The sequence below is a fragment of the Solea solea genome, chromosome 20 (assembly GCF_958295425.1).
Source record: "Solea solea chromosome 20, fSolSol10.1, whole genome shotgun sequence".
In the NCBI taxonomy this organism is placed as follows: domain Eukaryota; kingdom Metazoa; phylum Chordata; class Actinopteri; order Pleuronectiformes; family Soleidae; genus Solea; species Solea solea.
In genome coordinates, this window is record NC_081153.1 from 13,395,202 (window position 1) to 13,420,204 (window position 25,003).

General features: G+C 41.1%; 2 protein-coding genes and 1 long non-coding RNA gene across 3 annotated transcripts in view; 1 reads left to right on the forward strand and 2 right to left on the reverse strand.

Moving 5' to 3' along the window:
• On the reverse strand, positions 1–8,221 carry mrpl3 (mitochondrial ribosomal protein L3). Its single transcript, XM_058619108.1, has 10 exons — positions 8,010–8,221; positions 6,344–6,525; positions 6,147–6,238; positions 5,145–5,243; positions 2,822–2,921; positions 2,653–2,713; positions 2,390–2,501; positions 1,577–1,654; positions 1,405–1,482; positions 1–229 (listed from the first exon to the last, which is right to left on the reverse strand). Exons 1-10 carry the CDS (start codon positions 8,084–8,086, stop codon positions 80–82), a joined length of 1,029 nt encoding a protein of 342 aa, XP_058475091.1. The 5' UTR covers positions 8,087–8,221; the 3' UTR covers positions 1–79.
• Positions 2,394–23,458, forward strand: LOC131447368 (uncharacterized). The gene is made up of 5 exons (XR_009234030.1): positions 2,394–2,518; positions 18,675–18,774; positions 20,518–20,555; positions 22,690–22,782; positions 22,959–23,458. It is a non-coding gene; the product is annotated as an uncharacterized LOC131447368 (long non-coding RNA).
• Positions 9,830–25,003, reverse strand: part of cpne4b (copine IVb) — a 20,567-nt gene continuing 5,393 nt past the window's right edge. Inside the window, exons 3-16 of the mRNA XM_058619106.1 lie at positions 23,417–23,596; positions 20,303–20,374; positions 20,029–20,103; positions 18,670–18,753; positions 18,487–18,576; positions 16,748–16,846; positions 16,179–16,265; positions 15,618–15,677; positions 15,346–15,479; positions 15,092–15,146; positions 14,852–14,903; positions 14,189–14,322; positions 13,543–13,779; positions 9,830–10,344 (exon numbers count right to left, since the gene is read on the reverse strand). Coding sequence (XP_058475089.1) covers positions 10,213–10,344; positions 13,543–13,779; positions 14,189–14,322; positions 14,852–14,903; positions 15,092–15,146; positions 15,346–15,479; positions 15,618–15,677; positions 16,179–16,265; positions 16,748–16,846; positions 18,487–18,576; positions 18,670–18,753; positions 20,029–20,103; positions 20,303–20,374; positions 23,417–23,596 — 1,491 coding nt within the window. The 3' untranslated portion in view covers positions 9,830–10,212. The remainder of the gene's footprint in view (positions 10,345–13,542; positions 13,780–14,188; positions 14,323–14,851; positions 14,904–15,091; positions 15,147–15,345; positions 15,480–15,617; positions 15,678–16,178; positions 16,266–16,747; positions 16,847–18,486; positions 18,577–18,669; positions 18,754–20,028; positions 20,104–20,302; positions 20,375–23,416; positions 23,597–25,003) is intronic.

Below are 25,003 nucleotides of genomic sequence, written 5' to 3' on the forward strand. Positions count from 1 at the left end.
TTAACAGAATTATTCTTTACTACAAGATTCAGACAGACTTAACAGATTTTGGTGTGACATTTTTCGTGTGTGTGTGTGGTCAGGTCAGTGTTAATGACGGCTCTGTGTGAGCGAACAAGTTGCCGTCGTACAGGTCTTCATCAAGGTCACCTTCCTCTTCAGTAAAGTAGGTTGGGAAAGGAGGGTTGATCAGTGTGGAGCTTCTGGTTGGCAGAATAGTGTCTCTGACCTGAAACACACACAAAGACACGCCACAATTAAGAGGATACGCTAAAACCAGGACACCACAGAAAATGTATTATCAAACAGGTTTACATTCCCTTTTGGTTTCGACAAAAGCGTCAGGAGCACAAGGGATTTAGGAGTGCCATTCAAAGCCTTACACACAACGCAATAAACACACTTCCATTTCTGATGTGGTCAAAAAAACTCCTTATGTCCAGCCCTCTGTTTTTGGGAGGTGAAAAACTACTACTGCTACAGAGCAGGATGGACCAAAAAGGATCAAAAGACTCACCATTTGCTTTCCGATTGTTATTCTACTGTTACTATAGTAAATCAATCAGGACAAAATCTAAAAGGATTGTATCTCTTACAGAATCAATATCAATACTGAACCAGTAAAACAAGTTAAATTCTGTTTAAAAAAAAAAAAAAGGGGGCTATGAGACAAATGTTTGTTTCATGTCACCACCCAAACTACATTACCCTTCTCTAATCCCTTCCCGCCCCACCCTCACTTCTACACACCCTAGGAGTCCATGAGCCTCACTAAGTAATCCAATTAGCACCGAAACAATCAATACAATTATGAGCACATGAATTAATAATGAAAACTGTTTAGTTGCAGACGCGGTCACATTTTTATTCAACAAAAAAAAAAGAAAAAGCTATCCCTCATTTGCATAAAAGATATAAGGCCTTGCGGGAATAATAAACACAAACCATTTTTTAAAAATTGTAAAAACCTGCATCTGTGCCCTTTAGGGTAATATAATGTACAGTGTCCTCATATGCATTCGTGTGTGTGTGTGTGTGTTAAACACAGCTGAGCTAGGTGAAACGCAATGCACATTTGTATTCATTAATGCTTGTCTGCAAAACAAATAAAAGGACACACACACGCACAAAGAGAGCACCGCATGCAGAGGATGGAGATGGATGCTGTGGAAATTACTAACATCATTAACACACACACACACACTCATTCCAGCACAGAAACACACACACATACTGCTGACCCAGCACCGTGTCCCTGAAGACAGATCACACTGTCTTGCAGGTGTGACTGCATTTTACAGGTACAAGGTCACCGGTTTATCTCAGAACACGGGGCTTTCTGGAGGGGTCAATCTTTGATTTCACGTTTCAGACAGTGTGCTTATATATATGAATATTTTTTACCTTCAGTAAGCAGTTCTTGTGGCCGGGGACAGATCCGTTCACATACAGCACGTTGTACTTGGTATTGACCCTCCATATCTGAGGAGATGAGACAATATTGACTTAAATTACAGTGAAGGACAAAGAAGTTGAAAACCATAACTCCTGTGCATGTATTCTCACACGTGTGTACCTTCAAACCGAAAGCTGTGACGTAGACGTTCCCCATTTTGCCTGGCATCTTCTTCCCTTTGAAAACTTTGGCTGGATCCTGGATGTGGATGAAGAACACACATCTGTCAACTGTTGGCGGAGCACTTCACAGTCACCGTCCACTTCTCAAAGATACCCCATGTTTCCCCTCTTGTTAACTCTATCTAATCAGCCAATCACGTGGCAGCAGCGAATCATTTAGAAGAATTTAGGATTGGTAATTTTTGCATGCACCTCAATTCGTGATCGTGGATTTGACCTCTTAACCCATCGTTATTACACACCAGTAGTGAACACACACACACAAGCGTGGAGAGCAATGGGGCATTGGGTGCCTTGCTTAGGGGCATCCCATCCCAGGGCTGAACCAGTGACCTTCCTGTTACAAGCCCAATACCTTTTCCTCTTGGCCATGGGCTACCAAGACATGCTACCTAGACATGGACAATGCTTGCTGAACTTTAAACCAAGCATCAGAATGGGGGAAAGAAAGGTTCAGAAAACTGCTGATCTGCTGGGATTGTTTTTTTTTTACACACAACCATCTCTAGGATTTACAGAGAATGGTGTGACGGAGAGAAAACATCCAGTTGAGCAGCGGTTGTCTGGGCAAAAATGCCTTGTTGATGCCAGAGGTCAGGCCCAAATGATAAGAAAGGCAATAGTGATTCAAATAACAACACAACATTTCAAACCCTAGAACAGATGGGCTACAGCAGCAGAAGATCTGAAGGTGCACATCATTCACAGAGAAGAAGCCATTGATCGTATGTTGTTTGTGTGTGTGTCGTACCCCTCCAGGTCCAGAAGCTCCTGGTCTACGGTGAGTTTTGGTCTGGCCGTGGGTGGCTGGCTGACCCTTGAACCCCCATCGCTTCATCACGCCTTGGAACCCTTTACCAATGCTGCACATAAACACAAGGTAAATCCACGGACATACTTTCAGGTTACTTTGCACTATGTTGATTATATGATAGAAAACTATCTTTCTTCAAAATCTGAGGCTGAAGCAGAAAAAGGACACAAAGAACAGATTAATGGCAGCACAGTACTTACGATTTGGCTGAGATATCCACGAACTGGCCTGGACGGAAATGTGCTGCATATAGAGGAGTGCCTGAACACAAAACAAACACCATTATTTTTGTAACAAGAGGAACTTCCATACTAAGAAGTTAGATTATTTTGGGTAAAACAAAAAGGATGGTAACATATAGGTGTATACCTGGTTTGATAATGGCGTTGTCTGTGACGTTAAAGATGGTGACCTTCTGCTTTGGTGGCACTCCTGCATTCCTGAACATTTCCATTTGCTCTTCAGACCTCTGCCAGTCAAAAAAAGATGGAAAGAAAAGGAGAGCGTTTCATGCTAAGAAACAAGGAAAATAAGTGGAAAAAGTAGTACAAGCATTGAGCAGGAGCTGGACTTTGGCATTTTAAGATCAACTCTTGGACAGTCATGCCTGTATAGGAGCCAACTACACTCAGAGGAATATGCACGCACACTTGGCAGTGAGTGCCTGACATTTGCTTTCACACGGCTCGCTCTCATCTCAGCCCCACCAGTCATTCTGAGTCTCTCTCTCTCTCCCCCCAACTGTTGACTCAGAATCAGCCTGACAAAGCGTCTCACTCTGACAAACTCTGACTGAGGGGTGAAATCACTGAAAGATTCAAAACAGCTTCACAGCTGAAGTGAAACCTTGACTCTGAAAGCATCTATGAAGACTCGATGAATAACTTGCCCCTTGCTTTATCCATTCTCGTTCTTTTGCTTTTAATCTTAAAGAGATGTGACATTTAAAGACTACATGTCTCCTCATACTTACCTGTAGTATTAACTTTAACTTTTTTTTCCTTCTTTTTAAAGACAGGGCTTCTTTAAAGCCATCTAAAATCCTTAAATCAACCTTTTAATGTATGCGATTTCCTGTAACCTCTGCACAAACCTTGGGAGACTATTGCAGTCAAGTCTCATGTGACAGTGACAGTCTCGTGTGACCACTTTTCAGAAGCTCTGGTGTCATTATTGTTTTGCTTGGGAGGACGGTTTAGTTTGTTTGTGTCCTCCGTTGTCACCAAAAAACAACACAACATCACTTTATGCCTTGTTCTGATGAGCAAAGAGGGCATAGAAGCAGGCCAAACTGCTCTCACAGCCCCCTCTGCTGGACAATTTCTTAATCCCGTCAAACTGTCTGTTGCACTTCTAGGTTGGATATTTTGAACTCTGTATTCATATTACATAAAAAGTGCATTAATATAACTATATTGGGGTAAATTTCTTTGTTAACATTAATATTTATAGCTATATTTTATACAAGTTGCAGCAGTAGTTCTGTGAAAATCTCTTTTATAACCAAGCAAAACTAAAACTTAAAGTAAAATAGATAATTCAACATTGCATCAAATCACGACCTTGTGAATCAGAACTGAAACGATTTAGGAAATCAATAGCGATACCCTGCCCTAGTCTACACTATTTTTGGAGGAGCCAGTACAGATTCAGAGAGATCAGAAAAAAATGGGGTGTATTCACCGTCACCTCAGCTTTCATTGTAATGGCTCTGATAAGCATCTGAATGATATTATTAAGAGCACGGCAGACAACGTTAAAATGAAGTGAGCTCTGTATTGTGGAAAAACGCAGCAATGAAATCTTTTTCATCCCATTTAGACGCCTCAGATGAAAAGTCGTCACTGGTGAGTATAATTTCCTGAATTATAGATCTGTATTAGCATATTGAGAAACCTGATATGAGCTGAGTGACAAGGAAATGACAAAATTCAAATTTTTTACAAAATGATGACAAGAAATGTGTTAAGTGTGACGAGAATAATTAAGTAGTGTTTGAATGAGATTGTTAAACAGCTATGTGTAGGACACAATAATGTGTTGTTCCCTTGTGCAAAGTAGCACAAGTGAACAAGATGTGGAAGCTCTGCTCTGAACTGATCCTGGCATGAAAAAACTTGCAACTTTTCACATATTACAATTTCTCGTCAAAAATTCAACACACATTTTTGCAATGAATATTTAGAGACAACAGTAAATTACTCTTTTCTACGTCAAACCATGTTTTCTAAACTTTAAGATTCACCTTCTGGAGGGTCAGAAGTGATTAATGTTGTATAATATACATGTATATCATACAACATTGATCATCATTGCAATGATCATCACCTTTTTTACTAATCATTTTACAATTAATCTATTAACAATTATTTTCTCCTTTTCCTGAGCGAACTATAAATCTATTTAGCTGCTAAATGCTTTTATATGTTATTCAGTTTTATGAAAATTGACTCAATGAAATGAGAGTGAACAAAGTAGTGTGAGTGAGTGATTAAAGTAAAACAGTGAAGTCAAAGCCAGGACGGTTAGCAAGGAGAATGAGGCCCTGTGAAGCCAAAGGGAACTCATGGTGACAAATAAATACCACATTTAATTTAAAGGAAATGTAACTATATCTTTGCAAGAGACAAGCTGAGATTAATAAAAGTTAACACGTTTTTTTTTTTTTATCTTATTGATAACATTTTCTTACATGGAATGGTGACACGTTTTTCCCTCCTACAACAAGAGCAGCCGTGTTTCCATCATGTTCCTCTTTCGACAAGTGCTTTATCACATGGCAGTCTTGCACCTGGAAAAAAAGTTTCAGAAAGATGGTGTGAGGACAGTACATTATTGAACCGTGTGTTTTCAGTTTTCATCTTCTGAAAAAAAAGGGATAAAAATAATATTTTTTTTGGCTGAGCAAGAGAGAGGGAGCGCCGGGGTTGTGTCAGTTAATGTAACTACATACGTTCTTGATGCTTTATAGTGTGTTTTCTGCTAACGTGGTGGAGTAAAATGCTCATTGCTGCAGTTACTACCACATTTACATCTTCAGTTAAGTCCTTAGCATGTGTGGTGCAACAGTGAAATGCCCCCCCCCCTGCCCGGTATTAAAGGGTATACAATAGCAATACAATAGCAATTTGCATCCCACAACGAATATAACAAAACAACATTTCCACCTGTAATACACAGCTGGTCTATACTTAATCACTGTATTGTGATGAGATTCTGTATCGCCCCAAAACAAATGTTAATAGCATAAAAAAGTTTGACATTTCACCGAAATTGGAATAGAAGTTTGTTGTTATTCAATATGCCATTATTAATAAAGCTAGAGAGCACGTACACCCACTGTTTGCTTCTCAATTACTTCACTGACAGACAAGTAAATGAGATGGAAACGTGACCTGAATAAACCTGTTATCAAATATGCGTTTTCACACTGTTGCAGCTTGTTGACGCATCGTTTCAAGTGTACGACCCGAGCAAAGCCAGCAGGTCAGTTAGAAAGGTGTTCAATATTTGCTGTTCTTCCTCTGCACTCCACGGCGCAATCGGATTTAATTGACTGCTTATCCTGACCTGCTGGTTATTTCATTATGGAGGACAATCAAAACACCCACCATTTACGATGACGACGCGATGTTTACACACACAAAACAAGCAAACAAAACAATTGACCGATGTGTGCAAGTGTATGCGTCACCTGCAGCATTGTTACTACGTGTCTTTCTCCTGTTTTCGTCCAGATGGGAGCCATCCCCAACTTTACAGCCACTAAGCCAACTCTTCGACTCCCTGGGAAGAAAAACAGATGAAAAGACACAAAAAGCGCAAATGAACAGCAAGTTTAATGATCTCATATTATACATACAGTATCTATCAAGGAAGAGTCATGCTTACCCTCTGCCCACTCCTGCCGTGGCCAGGGTTCATCTTTAAGAGGGTTAAGCTTTTCAGCAGTCTGTTTTCTGTATTCCTCTGCCATAGTCTTTCTCATGTACTCCTGATTGTCTTCTGTCAGGTGTTCCTCAAACCATGTTGTGGTCTTAACTGTCCGAATACAACCCACCAGCTGGAGGGGACTGTGTGAGAGACAAAGAACAAAAACAGGGAATCAGGTGGAGACACTGAAGTAGGACAATCGTTTCCATCAAAATATCATACATACCACTGAATCCAATCAATAATAGACTGCCAAATACTAGTATACATAGATATGTAGTTAGTTACTTTAAAGGATGTTAATAGGCTGGCTTTGTATTTTATAAATAGTCAGTGGAATAGGTAGGTAATAAATAATAAAATATTGCTTGATATTCAGAGAACCATCACTCAATAATAATAATATAATAAGAAATGTCATGACGAGTCAAAAACAGAGTTAACATAGGTGACCTTTAATCATGTAAAGGTCTCTTATGTTTGAAGATGGAAATATTGTTCTACTGTATATAACAGGATATGTGATTGGAGTGGAGATGAGGAATTTCGATCGGACTGTAGAAAATGAAACATATTAGTTAGCGCCACTTTATCTCTTGCTCCACCTTAATCTAATCTAACTATACCAGTGTGTGAAGTATATGTGAGGAAGAGGAGGATGATGGGCGATGATGAGCGAGCAAATTATCTTATTGGGAATAAATCTGCCTCCCGTGAAAAGTCAGTAGCTGACTTCGCTCTGCCTATTTACACCACTTTATTTTAACATTAATAACGATAATGGTGTTACTTCAAGAGCTCATTATTTTCTCAGGTGGTACTTAGTTTGAGAACCACTGCTTTACAATATTCACCAGTTAACGACACAGATCATCAATTAAGTGTGTTTATACATCCCGTCTGTTTAAGTTTAAATCTGTGCAACAATCCTCAGTCACTGCACATTTTCATGTACAATCCCCAATGCAAGGTGTACATTGTGTAGAATGTAAATATATTACTAAGGAGATCATATCTTCATCTCCATGTATTTTTTATTCTATATTGTAGTACTCATTTGTAGTAGTGGGTATATATATATATATATATATATATGTATATATGTATATATATATATATATATATATATATATATATATATATATATATATATATATATATATATATATATGTGTGTGTGTGTGTGTATATATAGATATATATATATATACGCCAGGGCAAATATCAATGGAAGAGGAAGTTTTTGTTACAGATATCGTGATGTTTCGCTATATGATTGTCTTGCAATATATTGATTATCACAGAATAGTATCGTGATATTATTGGTATCGTGGAACATGTATCGCGTATCGTGAAGTACCCTGTGATTCCCATCTCTGCTCATTTGTCTACCGCTGACCGTTTGTATCAATGCCCCCAGTGTGGGGTCAATTAAGTCTATCTCACCTAATCTAATAAAAATGGTAAACTATGTCGGTTGTCAACTCAAAGACGTGGGAACAAGTTAACTTAAGACACCATACAAACATTGGCTACAAAACTAACCACTGCTGTTCCGTTACATTGTAAAAGCTGTAACTCATTGAATTTACATTATCGTGACCAGCCAGTTAACATTAGCTACCTTTCAGCTGCTGCTCCTCGGAGAGAAACGAGACGAGTTCCCCGCTGAAGTAGACACCGAACGCTCCACGCCGCCATTTTGCCCTTCAATGTACACACTTAAACATAAATATAACGGCTCCACATGAACTAGAAGGACATTAGATCTCACAACTTCAGCACAGCCATGCCTTCGTTTACAGTAAATGTCACCCTGGCTACTTCCTGTACATGACCAAAATAGTTCCGCAGCGTAGAGGTACACGCCAAAGGTTCCGCACATCGCCAATATTTTTTTTAACTTTTGAATAAACATAACTCATCTTATTGATATTAATCATAGTGCAGACTTCACATAAATTACCCAACAAACACGCAGAGTCAAAGTTAATTTGAAACGTGAACACAATTATGAAAAAACTAATCAACTTCGGGTCCATTTATCTGTGGCTCTGATGCTTCATCACCAACAGATGTTCATATTTAAATCTTCTTTCCGGGTCTCTTCAGTTTATTTACTTGTCTGACAACACTAAATTACTTACTTACTTAAAAAAATAATATAAAGCAATACATTATATATTATTAATCGATTACTAAATAAATTGTCAACAATTTTGATAATCGATTAATCAGTTTGAGTGTTTATATATCTAAAACAAGCTTTCAGATTTTTCAGCTGAATGTTAATATTTTCTGGTTTCTTTGCTCCATTTCTTACAACGAAATCATTAAAACGGATTAATGTTGGTTAACATAACATTTAAGAACATCATTTATCATGTTGAGGTTTGGGAAACACCAATCAACTTCTTCTGACAATTTATGGACCAAACAAGTACTCGATCAATCGAGAAAGTAATCTACAACTTAATCCATTACGGACATAATGAAGTTAGTTGGAGCTCTACATTTAACCCAGTTACGGATAGATTATAGTATTTTTATTAAGCCATTACCAAGTAAAACAAATCCCATTCATGCAGGCATATGGTCTCCTTAATAATAACATTTGTATTAATATTGTAATTTTCATTATTATTAAGAACAGAAGAGAAGAAGAGAGGCATTTTTAGAGGTTTTCTCCGCCTCTCTGAAACCGATCTTCAGTCTCTTTTAGAAAAAGATTGGGAAAACTAGGAGGTTCATGTGCTGAATACTGATCTGACGGTGAGAGACAGAGGCAAGTATGGAGTGCACTCTCTGGACAGCCCAACTTTTCATGACCTAATTAAACGTACCAAGATTAATTAAATCATTTATTCTTGCATTTTAATGTTTGTTAGAGAGATGGAGGTGTCTTTAAGCAGACATTCACACATATGGGAGAGTGGGTGGAAATTTATTATTGACACACACACACACGCCTTCACACAAATTAGATCCCACCACACATGAGAAAATCAGTGTCTTTATTATAATCAACATGCAGATTACAGAAATAGTTTTTGCTCACAGATGAATGTCTACCACACATGCTTGTCTACCCTCCCCAAAACTCTATACAATGTAAGAAGGTTAATAAGAAATTATTACAATATTTTATGTCGTTTATTTCCATTTAGCAAAATGTCGAACAAACCTGTAGAAAAGACCCCAAAACACCCGAGACACCCTTGAATGTCTCTTGAATGACAGGGATACTTTATTTCATAACTAGCAAGCTGGTACCACAGACTGGATAATAGCAGATGCAGAATTATGCATGCATTTATGCAGTACACTAACAGGGGTGCCTCCATTCCATAATAAGATTTGCAATGCTAATACTAAGCATTTCACACTATGCAGTCACATATTTGGGGTTGTCTACTCACAGATCTTTGTCCTATACTTGCTAGTTATCTGAATAAGGTAAGAGTGTCATTTCTTTGGGTGGGCTATGGTTTGAGTCTGCATGCTGGCTCAGAAGACTGCTCTTATTCCTACAAATATCTTTTGAATATACAGTAGATAATAGTAATAATTTCCAAGGTGATGCCAGGATCACTCATGCAATGGAGTAGTTCAAACTGCTTCACCAGAACGAGCTATTTCTCTGAGCTAGACTACTGTATAAGACAGCTGAGGGTACATGACTATGTGTGTATGTGTACTTGTGCTTTTGCATGTGTATATGTATTATACAGTAAATAAATGTGTATATATATATATATATAAATATATATATGATATACAGTACACTGTATATATGTATTTTGTGTGTGTACGCATGTTGTCCATTGTCAGGGGCTGAACGTTCTCGTGGACTCGTAGTCTGACATGCACTTGGGTTTGATGCCTTTAGCGTTGTAATAGTCCACCACCTGGTTCGGGACTTCTGCCAAAACACTCTTAGCCAGTGCAGCTGGGGAGGCCTGGAAAAAAAAGCGATACAGACAGAAAAGATGGAGAGAGGTCACAAATACTCACACATCACTGGCCATGCGCGATTCTTGGATGTCAGAATTTACTGAGTCTGACGATGTCAAAGGTTTAGACCAGTGAAACTGATGTGATCAGACAAGCCTATCCTCAAAAACATCCCTTGTGGTATACCTTTTTTGTCTTAAACTCCCTTTGTTTCATAACTACATACTCTATCTACAAAAATGTCACAGAAAACAAAGGCATCGTCCAGCCATTTTCTTTGGAGAAAAAACTATGCACAGAGTCGGGATCGGACAATTAGGGAAAAATAACTACTTGTGATTTTCACAGTATAGATATAGATATAGATATACCACATGACATACTATCAAATATTAAAGATTTATATTGCTTCCAAAGCGTAAGAGGATTTTAGGATAATGACAGTAAAATAGAAACACTGACTCAGATGTGCTACATGGGGTTTATCCTGAATAAGAGCCTTGATAATTCGCTAATTGCATTGTTTCAAATTTCAAATTTAAATTGATTCATTGTTTGGCTGTAGCACAAAGGCACTCTTTGCAACAGCGAAGTTGTTTGTTTCTATTTGCTTTATGTTTTATAATTACGAAAAACTGACTCTAGTTTTACTGTTACAGGTTTTGTAAAGATGTCACAAGTTTTCCGAGTTACACGTTAGTAACCTTACATTTCAGCATGTTGACTGGTTTATTAACTCTCCTGTCCTGAAAGGCAATCACCTCACCAGGCTTCACCGATCTCCTCCCCACCTGCAGCTTTGTTCTCACAAATTAGACAGCTGTATATTTACTCCTGTGTTGTGCTTTTGGGTTCAAACCTCCTCTGTTAAAGTTTAAGATTAGCTTTAATTTCCCTACAGGAAATACTCCTGCCAAACGGTCGATGGTGTAAACATCCATGGTTAAGTACAAAATTATAATTAACGTCAAAAAGAATAAATGGCCGCAATGAAATTCTTCAGAAGCTATGGAATGATATCATGATTTCAGCTGAAAACGACACTTTTTTTTATAAGGAATTGAGCCCAATGTGTTTCTCCATCAAAAGACCTGAGGCATAACGAGTAAACAAAAACTAATTACTGAACTAGTCAGCTATAATGGTACAGTTAAAGATAAATTATATAGAGCAACCCCCCCCCCCCCCACCACCACCTTTAGTTACACTGAGGACTGAAAATGGAGGGGGAAAAAAACTTTTTCCAATGGCAAACATGAACACACACACACACACATCGCTGCACTTGCCTCACCACACACACCCGAATCAGAGTTTGTCATACTCTGTCTCACATAATTGCTCGAGACAATGCATCATCAAAGCGCTCCCTCCTTCCCACCCAACCCTCCTCCCCCTCCTCTCATTTCCGCCCACCCTCATGCTCCCTCTCCTCCACTCCTATCTACCTGCTACCCCCCCGCCCCACTCTGCCTGTCACACAGCAGCTCCGTCCTGTTAATCCCTTCTGAAAAGAAACGACAGAGCAGAAAATCACCTCTCCACCTCTGTCACACACTCCCTCATTCCCTTTTGTCTTTAGCTCCAGTCTCCTGCTGACCTCCCTCGAGCAACAACAGCAGCACCACCGGGGTTTTCATCCTACCTCCACTTCTTCCTCTCCCCTGTCCCCCAGAATCATTCTTCACGTCTTCTTCCTGTCTCGCTCTTTAACAGTGTACTTTTGGGAATACTGTATGTGTCCCCCTCCTCTCTCTCTCTCCATCCCTCCCTCCCTCTCTCTCTCTTTCTCTGTTCTCCATCCGTCAGAGACCAAACTCACCATAACAGACCCGGCAGAACAGACCTTGTCAAAGCCGAGCAAAATTAAAGCCATCAGAGACACACACACACACATGCGTGTGAGCGGTGCGTAGATAGCTGATGTGTTTTGACGTGAACTCCAAACACATTACACCCACTCACTCACACTTGTCACACCCTGAACACGACACTTACACTTACTCTCAACACATACATACCTTGCACCCCCCCAACCAACAAACACACACAGGGACACATTTATAGAGCCTGCAGTGCAGTAAAACCTTTAAAAAAATCAACACTTTGTAATATTAATTTGAAATCAGATGAATGGCAGCAGTTTTCTAATCACTTTGTAAAACTATCTTGAATCATTTTTGTTTAGACCGGACCAATGGAGACTGTTGCGGTCTTCTTTTATTATTTCTATAAGGCATATAACTGATTATTTCCCTTTTCTCACTTTAAAAAGCGTGCATTGATACGTTTATTAGTATTCTTATGCTTGTATGCTTATGTTTGGTTGATTTTCCATTACAATACCTCCTCAATGTGGGCCAAGCCATCCCGGCACGGCTGCACGAAACTGCCGTGACTTCATTTTACGCATAAACCAGTGACTGGTGACTTGTAAAGCAGTTGTTTTTTTTAGTGTAACTGAATCATTAGAATCAGTTAATTTTGAATTTTAAAAGATTTGTTCAGCACTTCCTGCATGACCGGAGCACAGACTCCGTCTGACGCAGTCACTGGACTGAAATACAGCGACAGGGGTCGCGATCGCAGGCTTTCGGCAGTGCTGTCGCTAAACACACCAGACTCCTCTGTTAAATGATGAGATTTTAGACTATTTCCCCGGTAATTGTTGGAGATTAACCCACAAATTTTAGGATTGTTAAGTCTTTTTAACCGATCTGCAGTTCAGCATTGTTCGGCTTGATTCTTGTGTCGGGTGTCTTGCTCATTGCTATTCCTGTGGCATAGTATCAGCTCAGCTCGCTCAGCTAGGCCTCTATTTATCCACAACCGCCCAAAAATCATTCCATAATGAATAGCAAAGGTAAAAAAGGTGAAAGAAGTGTTTTGATGTGTTGTAGACTCTCCTTACAAATCACATGCCCTTTAATATCAGCTTGAGAAAGCTGTATCATCTAAGACACATAGTCTGTAATCAGCGATTGTTATGCGGCCTGTGAAGAAGTAGCTACACAAAGCCGCGTCTAGTGTAAAAGTATGTAATATAAAACATTTTCTGCTGCATTAGTTGCCCAATTTGCATGACTTGATTTTTGCTGGCTTCCCTCTGAGAATTAGTCACATCAAAGCACTCAGATTTTTTTCTTCTTGAATTTAAAGACCCCCCGCCCCGCCCTCCACCTTTTATTCCCACTGCCACCCACGTGTTTGAAGTCCTTGAAAGGGACAAACTGGACGATGTCGCGGAGAACAGGCTCTCCCTTGGGCGAGCGCAAGATCCCGTCGTCTCCGTCCAGGATCTGCATGTCTGTGAAGTCTGCGTTGCCGACGCCGACGATGATGACGGACATGGGCAGATGAGAGGCGTGCACGATGGCCTCCCGTGTGTCAGCCATGTCGGTGATGACGCCGTCTGTCAGTATCAGCAGGATGAAATATTCCTGTGGGTGACAGGGGAGGGTGGAGACGGGGAGGGCAGACATTTGTGGGTGGATGAGGAGAGTACGTGGGGAGTGACAAGTAGATGTTCAGTGAATTTCATGTTGTGGAAGTGACTTCTTGTCAGGAACTAATTTAAATAAAACTCATTCTAATCCACCAGAGAGCCTGGAAGAAGTGGGAGGCATTAAAGCAGAGAGAAATGTGTGCTCTAAAACTTATGATGGAATTAAATTAATATCAGTTCCCCTTCATTTAAATTCATTGTTCATTGTTTTGTCTTTTTTTCCCCACTGCTACTTCACTTTTTCCTGTCTTTACATGATCCAGTGCAAACACCAACAGCCAAAACAGCAGAGGCAAAATAGTCCAGACATTCTTTTTTGTTATTTTTCTCATTCCCTCTCTCACCATGGCCTCTTTGGTGTGCATCTCCTCTGAGGCGGACGAAGCCACTTTCTGGATGATTGGGGCGATGTTGGTCGGCCCGTACAGCTGAATCTTGGGGAGGCAATTCTGGTAGGCCTCCACCACACCCTGGATCCCTGCGACACACAATAACCGGCTCACTCGCTGCTTGTTTATTCATCTTCTTGTCAATTTGTCTGCGCATTACACTGTGCTGACCTCACCGAGTCAGAGATCCTGTGCTTGCAAAAGTATCTGCTAAAGCAAATCAGAGTCTGCACATGTGAAGGTGAAAAGGCATTTCTCGAGAAGCTTTCCCTGTAATCCACACAAACATGAGAGAGCAGACACGCGGCTTCTCGGCAGGTCCACAGCAATGTCAGGACAAGAGCGTAGAAGCCCATTTCACACATACAGATTAGTGTTGTTTCTCCTCTCTATCTTAGAACCTGGAATACTTCCTGCAGCACAGTGACAAGTCTCCCTGCTGCATTTGTGTGTACAGATGTGTGCGTGTGCGCGCCTGAAATAAAGGGTGGGAGCACACACAGAGGGGGGAATATGGGACTGATTGTGAGGGGGTAATGAGAAATGTGCAGCGGTGATGCTGCAGGACTGCTTGAGTGTGCTGGTTTGTGAGTCGACAGTGTCTGTGCGGGAGCTTACCGGCACATTCGGGATTGTCCTCATCGAAGTTCACAGCAAAATCGTGCGAAACCTTCATGAAAGAACACATGGGACTTTCACTACCCCGGCAAACCAACGCGTTCAGTTGAATTTAAAGGGGTAACAGCTGCATTCCCCTGTCATGCTGATGAAAAGCAATCTCTGCCACTGAAATAAATATAAAATCTTAACTAGAAACTCCCCACACTGCTGCACCTCAGCACATCCCCAGTGTCCTACCTTGAAGTCAGGTGGAATCAGAGCTCCAAAGCCAAATGCTGGGAACATCTTATCACTGCAGGAAGACACACGATTCAACAAAGAGATGGAGAGGAGGTTGACAGGAAAGGACAGATAAAAGGGAAACGCTTTGAGTATATGAAACACTTTAACACAGACTTAAAAAAACACACCGTAAGCAAACAGAATAACAATCTATGATGAAATTCATCAAAGGACTTTGGTCCTAGAGGGATTGATGGAGCGTTGTCTACCTGTCATAGTCTTGACAGATCTCCCCGACAGCCACGAGAGCTTTAAGGTACTCATTTGGCTGGTAGGGGTGGATGTAATGGAGGGAGCAGCTGTTTCTGGGGTCCCCATTGGATGCTGTGAAGTCTATCGCCACCTGGGACAGACACACACACACACACACATTCAGATACATACAGTATATGCTCACATGCCATATAGTGAGCACAGGCTGACAATGACATGCTGCTGTGAATGTCAGATGCATATTGAGATAATGTGACACCAAACTTACTGTGAATTGAATTTGACAGCCTCCCATGATGTAATCCAGGAAGGAATACATTTTGATGATCTGTCAAAGAAACGTTCACATTTAGACCGCGTCACGGAGATTCATTAGTTATAAAGAGGCCATATAAAAGGCCATAGCCCGGTTGTTTCTGTCGTGACAAATATAACTCAGCTGAAACTAATATGTTTTAACTAACTGCTTAGTCAATACAGAAAGTGACTCATAAACAGTTCAGAAAAGTGATTAATTACCATTTATCAAGTAGAAATGCCAAGAATTTTCCTGGTTCCATTGATTCAAATGTGTTTCCCTTTGTGTGAATTTTAAAATTTGGTATTTTAGGATTTGGACAATTTATCACTATTAATCACACCAATCTTGCAAATTGAGGAGCTTATTTAGCAGTGGGACAAATCTATGTGCCCTTTCACCGACTCATAAATTATCACCTAATAGACATAGAATAATCAATCCACAAATAAATGGCAGAACAGCGTCAACACAAACAGCGGTACACTGCCGAGACATTAAAGATCTACGACTGATACTGCATCACTTCACCTTACAGTGATTGAGTATGACAACACCAGAGTTTCTGTAATTCTTCTTCTTCGTCTGGTATTTGGGGTTGATGCACTCCCACTGAATCTGGGCAAACACACACACACACACACACACACACACGCGTTAAGTCAATATTTGTGGTGTGACAGTGGGTGGGTGTGAATATAAATGAAACAAAATCACCCATTTATTTCATAAATGCACAGTGTTGAGAAAACACAGACAGTCAGTCGATGAGGTGTAGTCGATGTAGTTGATGGCTGTTCATTGCCTTGACGCTTAAATACATGCACTTTATATCTAGGATCTCAACATCTGTTGAAATCTTCAGGAGGAATAATGTTACTTAAGTCTTGTCATGCGAAGACGTCTGTATTTGTGTTGTCCGCTATTTGAACGGTTACTCATTTATGAGATCTGCATCACACCGTGTGGCGTAGATGATCAAACTACTTTAAATATCAATGCAAAGGCAAAGATCCAACCGTCCGCCTAAACAAACCTGCGGTTAGGAGTCTGGGTGCTGTGTGTTTCACAACTGTGTGGCTTTGTGTTTCTGTGCTTACCTGCTTTCCCTCCTGCTCTGCCTTCGTTTCTTTAAATGTGGTCTGAAACTCCCCGATAAAATCGTGTTTCCCATTTGAGTCCCAGTCCCAAACTGTGCACTGGAACAGACACAAAGAGACACACACACACACACACATATGAGCACACAGTGCTTTCAGTCAGAGCACAGCTGCCTCACTGACACACACACACACACACATGGACTTGTAGGGAAATGCCATGCTGAATGATTGATAAGCCAGTGTTGGTGGGGGGCAATGGAGCGGTGAAATATTAATCTGAGGATGCTGAGAGAGACGCGGCTTAAGCTTTATGTGTGTGCATGTGTGTAAACGCCTAATAGTTTGTTTCTCTCAGAGGACCAATGAGACAAGAGACAAGATAAATGGCCCCAATCACTGGTGAAAAGCGAGGGTCAGCTGGCTACGGGGAAGCACATCTTAACGGCGCGCCTGTCGTTCCGACGCGGGGGAGAAGACACCAATATCTGCGCTGTCCTTCAGAGTCAGTACGATCGATACTATTCAATAAAACTGGACACACTAACGAACAAAGAAAAAAAAACAACCTGTTTCTACCTGTAAAACAGATTTACTGAATCATTTTGCTGTGTTACGTTGTGACCCTCTCACCAGAGGTCACCTCAACAACTGGCAATCAGAACCAATCCAATAACACTTGACTAAGAACCGTGGCCGGCAGTAATCCCCTTATTTCTTCTCCCCCACTTAGGCTTCCAAGTCTCCACACCTGAAGTGCGAGTGTCAGATCCTTTGAGAATAGCGTGCATGTCTGTGTTTTTGACAGCAATCTTTCAGGTAATGAGCGAGTGAGGGAATGAGCGCTCGCTTTTACGGCCCTGCTCCCATTTTCTAGTAGCTGCGCAAGAGCGTAATGAAAAAATGAGGAGAGAGAGAGAGAGAGATAGAGAGAGAGAGACCAAAAGAGGGGCGGAAAGAAAATTAGAGAGGTGAATAAACACAAATGGGAGAGGCAGCCAGACACCACAGAGGAGGGTGTATGCATTTATGCATTGGTCATTTAAGAGCCAGGTGGAAATAAGCACTGGTCTGAATAGAAATCTCTGCCCTGCCATTTCTCACTATAGCTCTGATGCTTCAAACAGGTAGCCCTGGAAACCATAGCTGATGTGGTGTGTGTGTGTGTGTGTGTGTGTGAGCCCTTTCTCCTGCTGTCAGAAGCCATGGAGAGTTAAGACGTGGCTGAATATTTAATGAGCGAGCTCATGTTTATTCATAGTAAGAATAACTGTTCGCAGCTCGTGTGCAGCCGCCACTTTCACACATATGTGCACAAGCACACGCACGCGCATGGGCACACACACACACACACACACACATGTGTCTATTCAGGCGAGAAAAGGTGAGAGTTTAGGACGACCACTGAGCTCTTTCACACCCGTCTGACTCTTAAAATAACACAGTGACATCAGCGAAGGAAGCACATGCAGACTGAACTCAATTCTCAACCGCTTCAAAGATGAAAACACGGAAGGTTTTTGTTTGGTTATGTTTTCCTGTATGAATGTGGCACCCAGTGCTTGTGTGTTTTTCCAAATCTTTGTGATTTGTATGCGCCACAAAAAGAACTCTCCGGCCTTCTAATGATGCCTGGCCTTGGTCGGCTAAATATGCATCATGTGTCACAGGCGGGAGTTAAGCGATGATGAAGTATTATGTTAAAGGTGTAAAGTATTATGATGTTGACTCCGACTCACCTTTAGCTCCCGGTCATGGTCACCACTGCAGAGTGTGTTCAAGGAAACTTTAAAGGATTTCCAAACAGGGCTCAGATTGTTCATGACCGTCTACACACAGACACACAGATTGGAAAATGTCACAGTAATTGTTAGTCACGGATCTGAATAACCACTTTTTATGGTTGTTTTGCTTGTGATTACCTCAGTTCTGTGCACGAGTGACTCCGTACCGTCGTCATTCACTCTAAAGATCTCAAGGAAAGGGTCGGACTTGCTGAAGAAATCCTTCAGAGGGAAAACACGCAGGTAAGGCAACGCCTCGGCTGACTTTGAACATCATACATCGTTTATACACTAAAAGACTAATTATTGTATCCACTTTTTCCTCTCTTTGCTCCTTGTTGTGTCCCTGTCCTCTCCAATTTATCTGCCCCTCCACTGCTCTCCTTCATCTTTTCCCTGAGGCACAGCTTGTTTAGATTAGTCATCCATGGTCATGTGTGTGTGTGTGTGTGTGTGTGTGCACGTGGAAGCTGAAAATTAATTTAGCTTCCTGTATGTGTGTGTGTGTGTGGTGGGCAAAGGTTGTGGTGGGGTTGATGAGGGAGAGGGAGGCCACCTCGGCAGGATTTTAATTCTTTGTATTCTTGCTCTCTTTCTCTCTCTCTCTCACACACACACACACTTATTCTTGTACATCATACTTATTCAGGGCACTCATATGCCGCTTTTCCACTACATGTTCCCGGTACGACATGGCACGGCTTGGTTGGTTTTCCATTACAGTGTATTACCTCCTCATTGGGCGGGGTCATCACAGCAGGGCTGCATGAAACTGCCGTGACCATTTTATACGCGACACACACAAACTAGTGACGAGAAAGCAGTTTTTTTTTTTTTTTCGATGTACTTAGAATTTAATTAAAAAGATTAATTCAGTACTTCCTCCATGACCGGAGCACAGACGGCGTCTGACACAGTCACCGGACTGAAATATAGTGGCAGGGGTTGTGATGCGGCTCGCTGCTCACGATCGCCGGCTTTCAGCACTGCTGTCACTAAATACAACAGACCCCTCTGTTAAATATTGAGATTTAAGACATTTCCTTTGCTAAATGTTGGAAATTAAGTTTAAGTCTTTTTAACTGATCTACAGCTCGACATTGTTCAGTTTGTCTGGCGCAAGGTATTGTCTCAGCTCGCCTGGAACCTCGACAGAGCAGGTATTAAAAAAGTACCAGGTACTATTGCTAATGGAAAAGCAAAAAAAACAAAACGTGCCGTGCCATGCCGAGGTGAGTCAAGTCGGGACCATGTAGTGGAAAAGCAGCAATAGACACAATGCATTACCTAGTCGCTTACCTAATCCCCCACCCTTAACCATCACAACTAAATGTCTAACCTTAACCCTTAACCTAATTCTAACCCTAATCCCAAAACCAACCAACCTTAAAAGGTTAAAGTTGTGAAGATAGGTTTAAATGAAACCTATCTTTCAATCACACACACACACAAATCCAGTTTTGAATGTTCTGAAGGCGCCCACACGTTTGCACACACCTTGTCGTCTAGTTTACGAGCGCTGAAACAGAGTTCAACGTAATCGTCGTTACCAGACAATTCTTCAGCTGTCACCTTTACAGAGGGGTAGAAAGACGGAGAGGTTGAGGAGGCGGAGGAGGTAAGAGAAAATAAGACATGTGGAACAGCACAGATTGAACACTCAACATCATCAAATTAACTCAGAGAGGGGAAGGTCGTGCATGAGTGATTTGCATAAGTGTGCGTGTTGCTGTTGGGCTGTGCGGGGCTGACTTCAGACACACTGTCCTACCGTTATAGACGACTTTCCGGCCGTGTTTCCCTGTTTGAGAAGGGCTTTGGTCAGTTTCCTCTGCGACACGATCTGGAACAAACAAACAAACAAATGTCACACTGCTGAGTGGACACGACCCAGCGCTGTCAAATCATCATTTCTCTCTATCTAAATAAAAAAGAAAAATGTTGGTGCTGAAAATCTGTCTCTCTCTGTCTCTCTGTCTCTCTCAGCCAGGTGCTGCACAAAGACAGATGAACCCAAACAACAGGTAAAGAGCACCAGGAGGCGACAGAGCCAGTGTGTTTCACAGTGGGATCACCAGTACTACCAACACTTTCACATTACATTTGTTTTATATAATATCCCCCCCAAAAAAAAGAAAGAGTAAATGGATATACAGGTGCACTGCACTGCAGGAACACTGGAAAGACTGTGACAGAAGAATATCTGTGTCTGAGAGCCTGTGTGGAAACTGACGTTGCATCACCGTTTGAGATATGACACCTTTAGAGCCATTTACTGTACCTGGCAGATGGAAATCTGTTTTGGGGCTTCACTGTAATGAGTAAGCTACATTTTGTCTGACTGTTAAAACGATCTCATTTGGACTTAACTCTGTTGTGCTGGACTGATACTGTACACATTTCATTAAAAATGACTTCATGGTCTGATGTTAACATATTGCATTATAACTGACAGCAACAGCATCCACATTGCTGTTGCTGTTCACAGCCAGACTAAATGTTGGCAGCATTTTGTCTTATTTTGGAAAAACCTCTCTGCCTCTTAATCCCCCTCTTCCATGTCAATTATTCTCCAAACTATTATAAATCCGCCAGCTTTGTGTTGCTGATTGCGAGGATTCTCGTGGAGACTCACATTTTCATTTCCCTCCATGGCCGTGGAGACTTATTTCAGTCCAACATGTCCTTCCATTCAATATACCGCGAGGAAGTAATGCCCCTGAAATTAACGTACTCACCTTCTTAATGGGTGCAATTCGAGTTTTTCATTTGGAGGCTACAAAAGTGAAGCGTGTGGCTCAAGTAAATCTTTAAATATTGATTACAACTACATCACTACTGCATTAAGAGGGACATGAGCACCACTGTGTGAGCAACCAGGCCATATGTAGCAACATACGCACTTTGTAAACATTGTCGACGGCACCCAAGGGCTTTATGAAACAACGGCTTCAAGGACAGAGAAAATAACCAAAGGGTGATTGCAGATAACGTCATGATTTCATCCACCGTTGAAGTTGAGCTTTAAAACTTTGCAGTGTGTAACTTCTAATATCAAATGTCAAGCGATTTCGGCTCCGCACCACTCTCTGTGATTCACAGTGTAGCGGTGTTTAGATTTAGATTTGCAGCAACATTGCTCTAGTGATGTGAGAGGGCTGCCAAAAAAGTTGGAGTATGACAGATAAAAACACAAAGAAGTGCCCACAAAATGTTTTCAAAGTGACTTCTACTGCTCATAAAACCCCCTAGTTTTTTTTTGCAGCAGTTTGATGCGATAAACGCTTTTGCCAGCCAACCCCTGCACTGCTGCTGTATAATGCACCACCACTCAGGTCAGGTTGTTTGGCCTGACACAGCCCATTTTCAAAAGAAAGAAGCAGCAAACAAAAACAGTTTTACCTTTATAACGAAACAGAGGCAGAATAATAATTAATTCAACAGCAACAACAATCTAAGTTACACACTGCAGCTTTAACCCTTAGTGCTCACACGGCACAGATCCACCGCAGGTAATTTGCTGTGGGAATAATACACAACTCCTTATATGGACATCCTAGGGGGGGGGGGGGGGGGGGGTGTTTACAGGTCACATATTCAGGCTTTAAAAACTGTGTTTTTTTTGTCCTCTTCTTATGTGTTGTTGAGTCAAAGTGAACTTTGAACTGTGACATGTTTCCAAATTTCACAAATTCAATCCAATTGAACATTTTCAGTGCTTTTTGCTCAGGTGTGTTCATATAGTTGGTGAAAATTGTTTTTATTTTTGTTCATTAGATTGCCAAGTTTGTGCTGGAAAAAAAGGCTATAAGACGCTCTATGTCGCTCATTCTTTTCACCTCTCTATATACTGTACGATTAAACATAGTAATGGAAAAAAAGCAGGCAAAATGCTCTGTGTTCTAAGGCTTAAAGATGCTCCTGCGTCCGTATTCAAGTACCCATGACCTGATACATACAGTGGGTCTGTTACTGACAAGCTCAATGAACACAGAAAAAACAATATATATGCTCCAGTCTGTCAGTCAAACTGTGCAGGCTGCATTCATGCATTCATGCACAGGTCTGACATTCGATAGCATGTTGCACACTGGTGAACACAACACTTACTGCATGAGATGTACTGCAAGTAATGCATACTCATTGATTCACATACAGTAAATGCACTCCCGCCACGGATTCAGCTATAGCGGACATCAGTGAGTGAAGTGAGGAAACTATAAGTGCCAGTACTCCCCTTATCCATACGAGGTGTGTATGTCTGTATTACTGTATCATTTAACAGTAAAGGATACCATTTATTATATTTATTTCATTATATAATTTAATTATATAAATTATATTTATTTTAATATTTAGTCCATATTGAAAAATTGTCACATTGTCCATTTTAACAGACATTGTTCTCTTTCTTCTTCGTCTTTCAGTTTCTCCTTTTAGGGGTCACCACAGCGGATCATCTGCCTGATAGATAATGTTCTTGTTTAATAATAAAAATTAAAACTCCAGACACGAGAAACAAGAAGCACTCGACTCTTGTGAGAAGGGCTGCAGCCTGGGAAATGATTATTCTGGACCATGATGAATTGGACAGATAACCTAAATTTTGAATACTCAAAATTGTGAAATTAAGAAGTGCAGGTACTGTGTAACAGACCGGTACCGGTGGACATACAAGTATGCTCACATCAAATCCACCTTTGGCTCTTTGGTTAAGTCACTCACACACACCACTTAGCTTGTGCAGTGAACTACCTAACATGCTGTTTGAGGTTCAGCCACATCAATCTCACTTCTAGGAGATTAGAGTTAAAAGTAGGCAGCTTTAATCATCAGTCGATAATCACACAACGTAATGCACTGACCAGCTGGAAACAGCTCTCACCTGTCCTAAGGTGCACTCCATGGCACCCAGGAAGTCCGCATCGCGGAGGCCATTATTGCCAGAGCTGATGTCATGGAGTTCAAAGCGCAGCCTCTGGACCTCCTCAAAGTAATAATCCACCAGGAAGATCTTTGAGAAGACCGGGCCGCTGCTGCTGCGGATCACCTCTGTGCGGTCCACCTACAAACACAAAGACAGGTGTATCAGAATGAACCCCCATTGCTCCCCGACCACTGCAAGGTTCCCAGCAGAGGATGGGTTAAATGCAAAGATAGAATTAATAAAAGTATATCTAATAAAAAAAAGAAAGAAATTGATCTATAACAGCCTATAACCCAGGGCTGTTTAGATTCCAAAAACTAAAATAAAAAAATAAACCTTTAATGTGTAAACTACGTGTGCCATCATATTCGCCATCGTTAGACTCCAGACATCAGTGCCGTTTACTTCCTTTATGGTTTAATTAAAAGTAAATGAATGGTTTTATAAGCAAACCTACTGTCGACATTTTGCGTTTTATTTCTTAATTATCATATGAATTAATTACATGCTTTACAATAATTTGCAACATGACTGAGGTCTTATTCTGCCTGAAACAGCTAAATATCAAACTAAATCAAATATTACTCCTTTATTTTTATTTTTCAGACTTAAGTATAATGAGAGGCTGCACGGTTGGTGTCTTTGCAGCAAGAAGAACAAGGGCCTTTTCATGTTTGCATGTTCTCCCCGTGTGTGGGTGGGTTTTCTCCGGGTTGTCCATTTTCCGCCCACAGTCCAAAAAACATGCAGATTTGGGGATTAGACAAACTGGACCATAAGTGTGAGAGTGGATGGTTGTTTGTCTCTATGTGGCCCTGTGATGGACTGGCGACCTGTCCAGTGTGTACCCCGCCTTTCACCCTATGTCAGATGGGATTGGCACAAGCGCCCCCTGTGACCCTCATGTGGAGAATAAAATGGTAGAAGACGTATGGATGTATAAGGAGGCTTGGGCTTTATGCGTTTCATAAAACTGTGCTACTTTAATGATGGTGCTTTTCCATTTAACTGAGCTTCTAAGGTCCTCCCAAAAGTGCACTGAAGAATGTAGATTTCATTCAACATTCAGCAGACTTTTCAGAGCAGAGCAGCAGTTTACCACAAGCGCTCGTTTAATCGTTTACACTTATCAACTTGAGAACTGTGGTTATGGATTTTCTGCGACGGCAAAAATGAATGAATAAATAAATGAAGCACATAAAAATGTTTGAGCAAAACGAGAAGCGATTGTAGTTGTAACATTGATCTTGCATTTCCTTCTGTGGGCCAAACAAAAACATGCATCTCAGTGGTGCCAAACAAAATTATCTTACACCAGCAGCAATGACTGTGTTGCTTTGAATGTCGATCACACTTTGGCACACACACGCACACACGTACACATTATGCAAGCACGCAAGGGCATGTCTGCAGACCTGACATACACCCACAAGTTTGGCCTTTTTCTGACACTTACCTCAATAGGCTGGCGTCTCATTAAAGCAAAAAGAGTCATGAACACATTAACACACACATGTGTCCCACACACACACACACACACACACA

Coding starts and splice junctions, on each gene's coding strand:
- mrpl3 (XM_058619108.1), bottom strand. CDS start 8,086: ATGGCGGCGTGGAGCGTTCGGTGTCTACTTCAGCGGGGAACTCGTCTC. Junction 6,526..8,009: donor CGAGGAGCAGCAGCTGAAAG/GTAGCTAATGTT, acceptor TCTCTCACACAG/TCCCCTCCAGCTGGTGGGTT. Junction 2,502..2,652: donor GTGGATATCTCAGCCAAATC/GTAAGTACTGTG, acceptor GTTTATGTGCAG/CATTGGTAAAGGGTTCCAAG.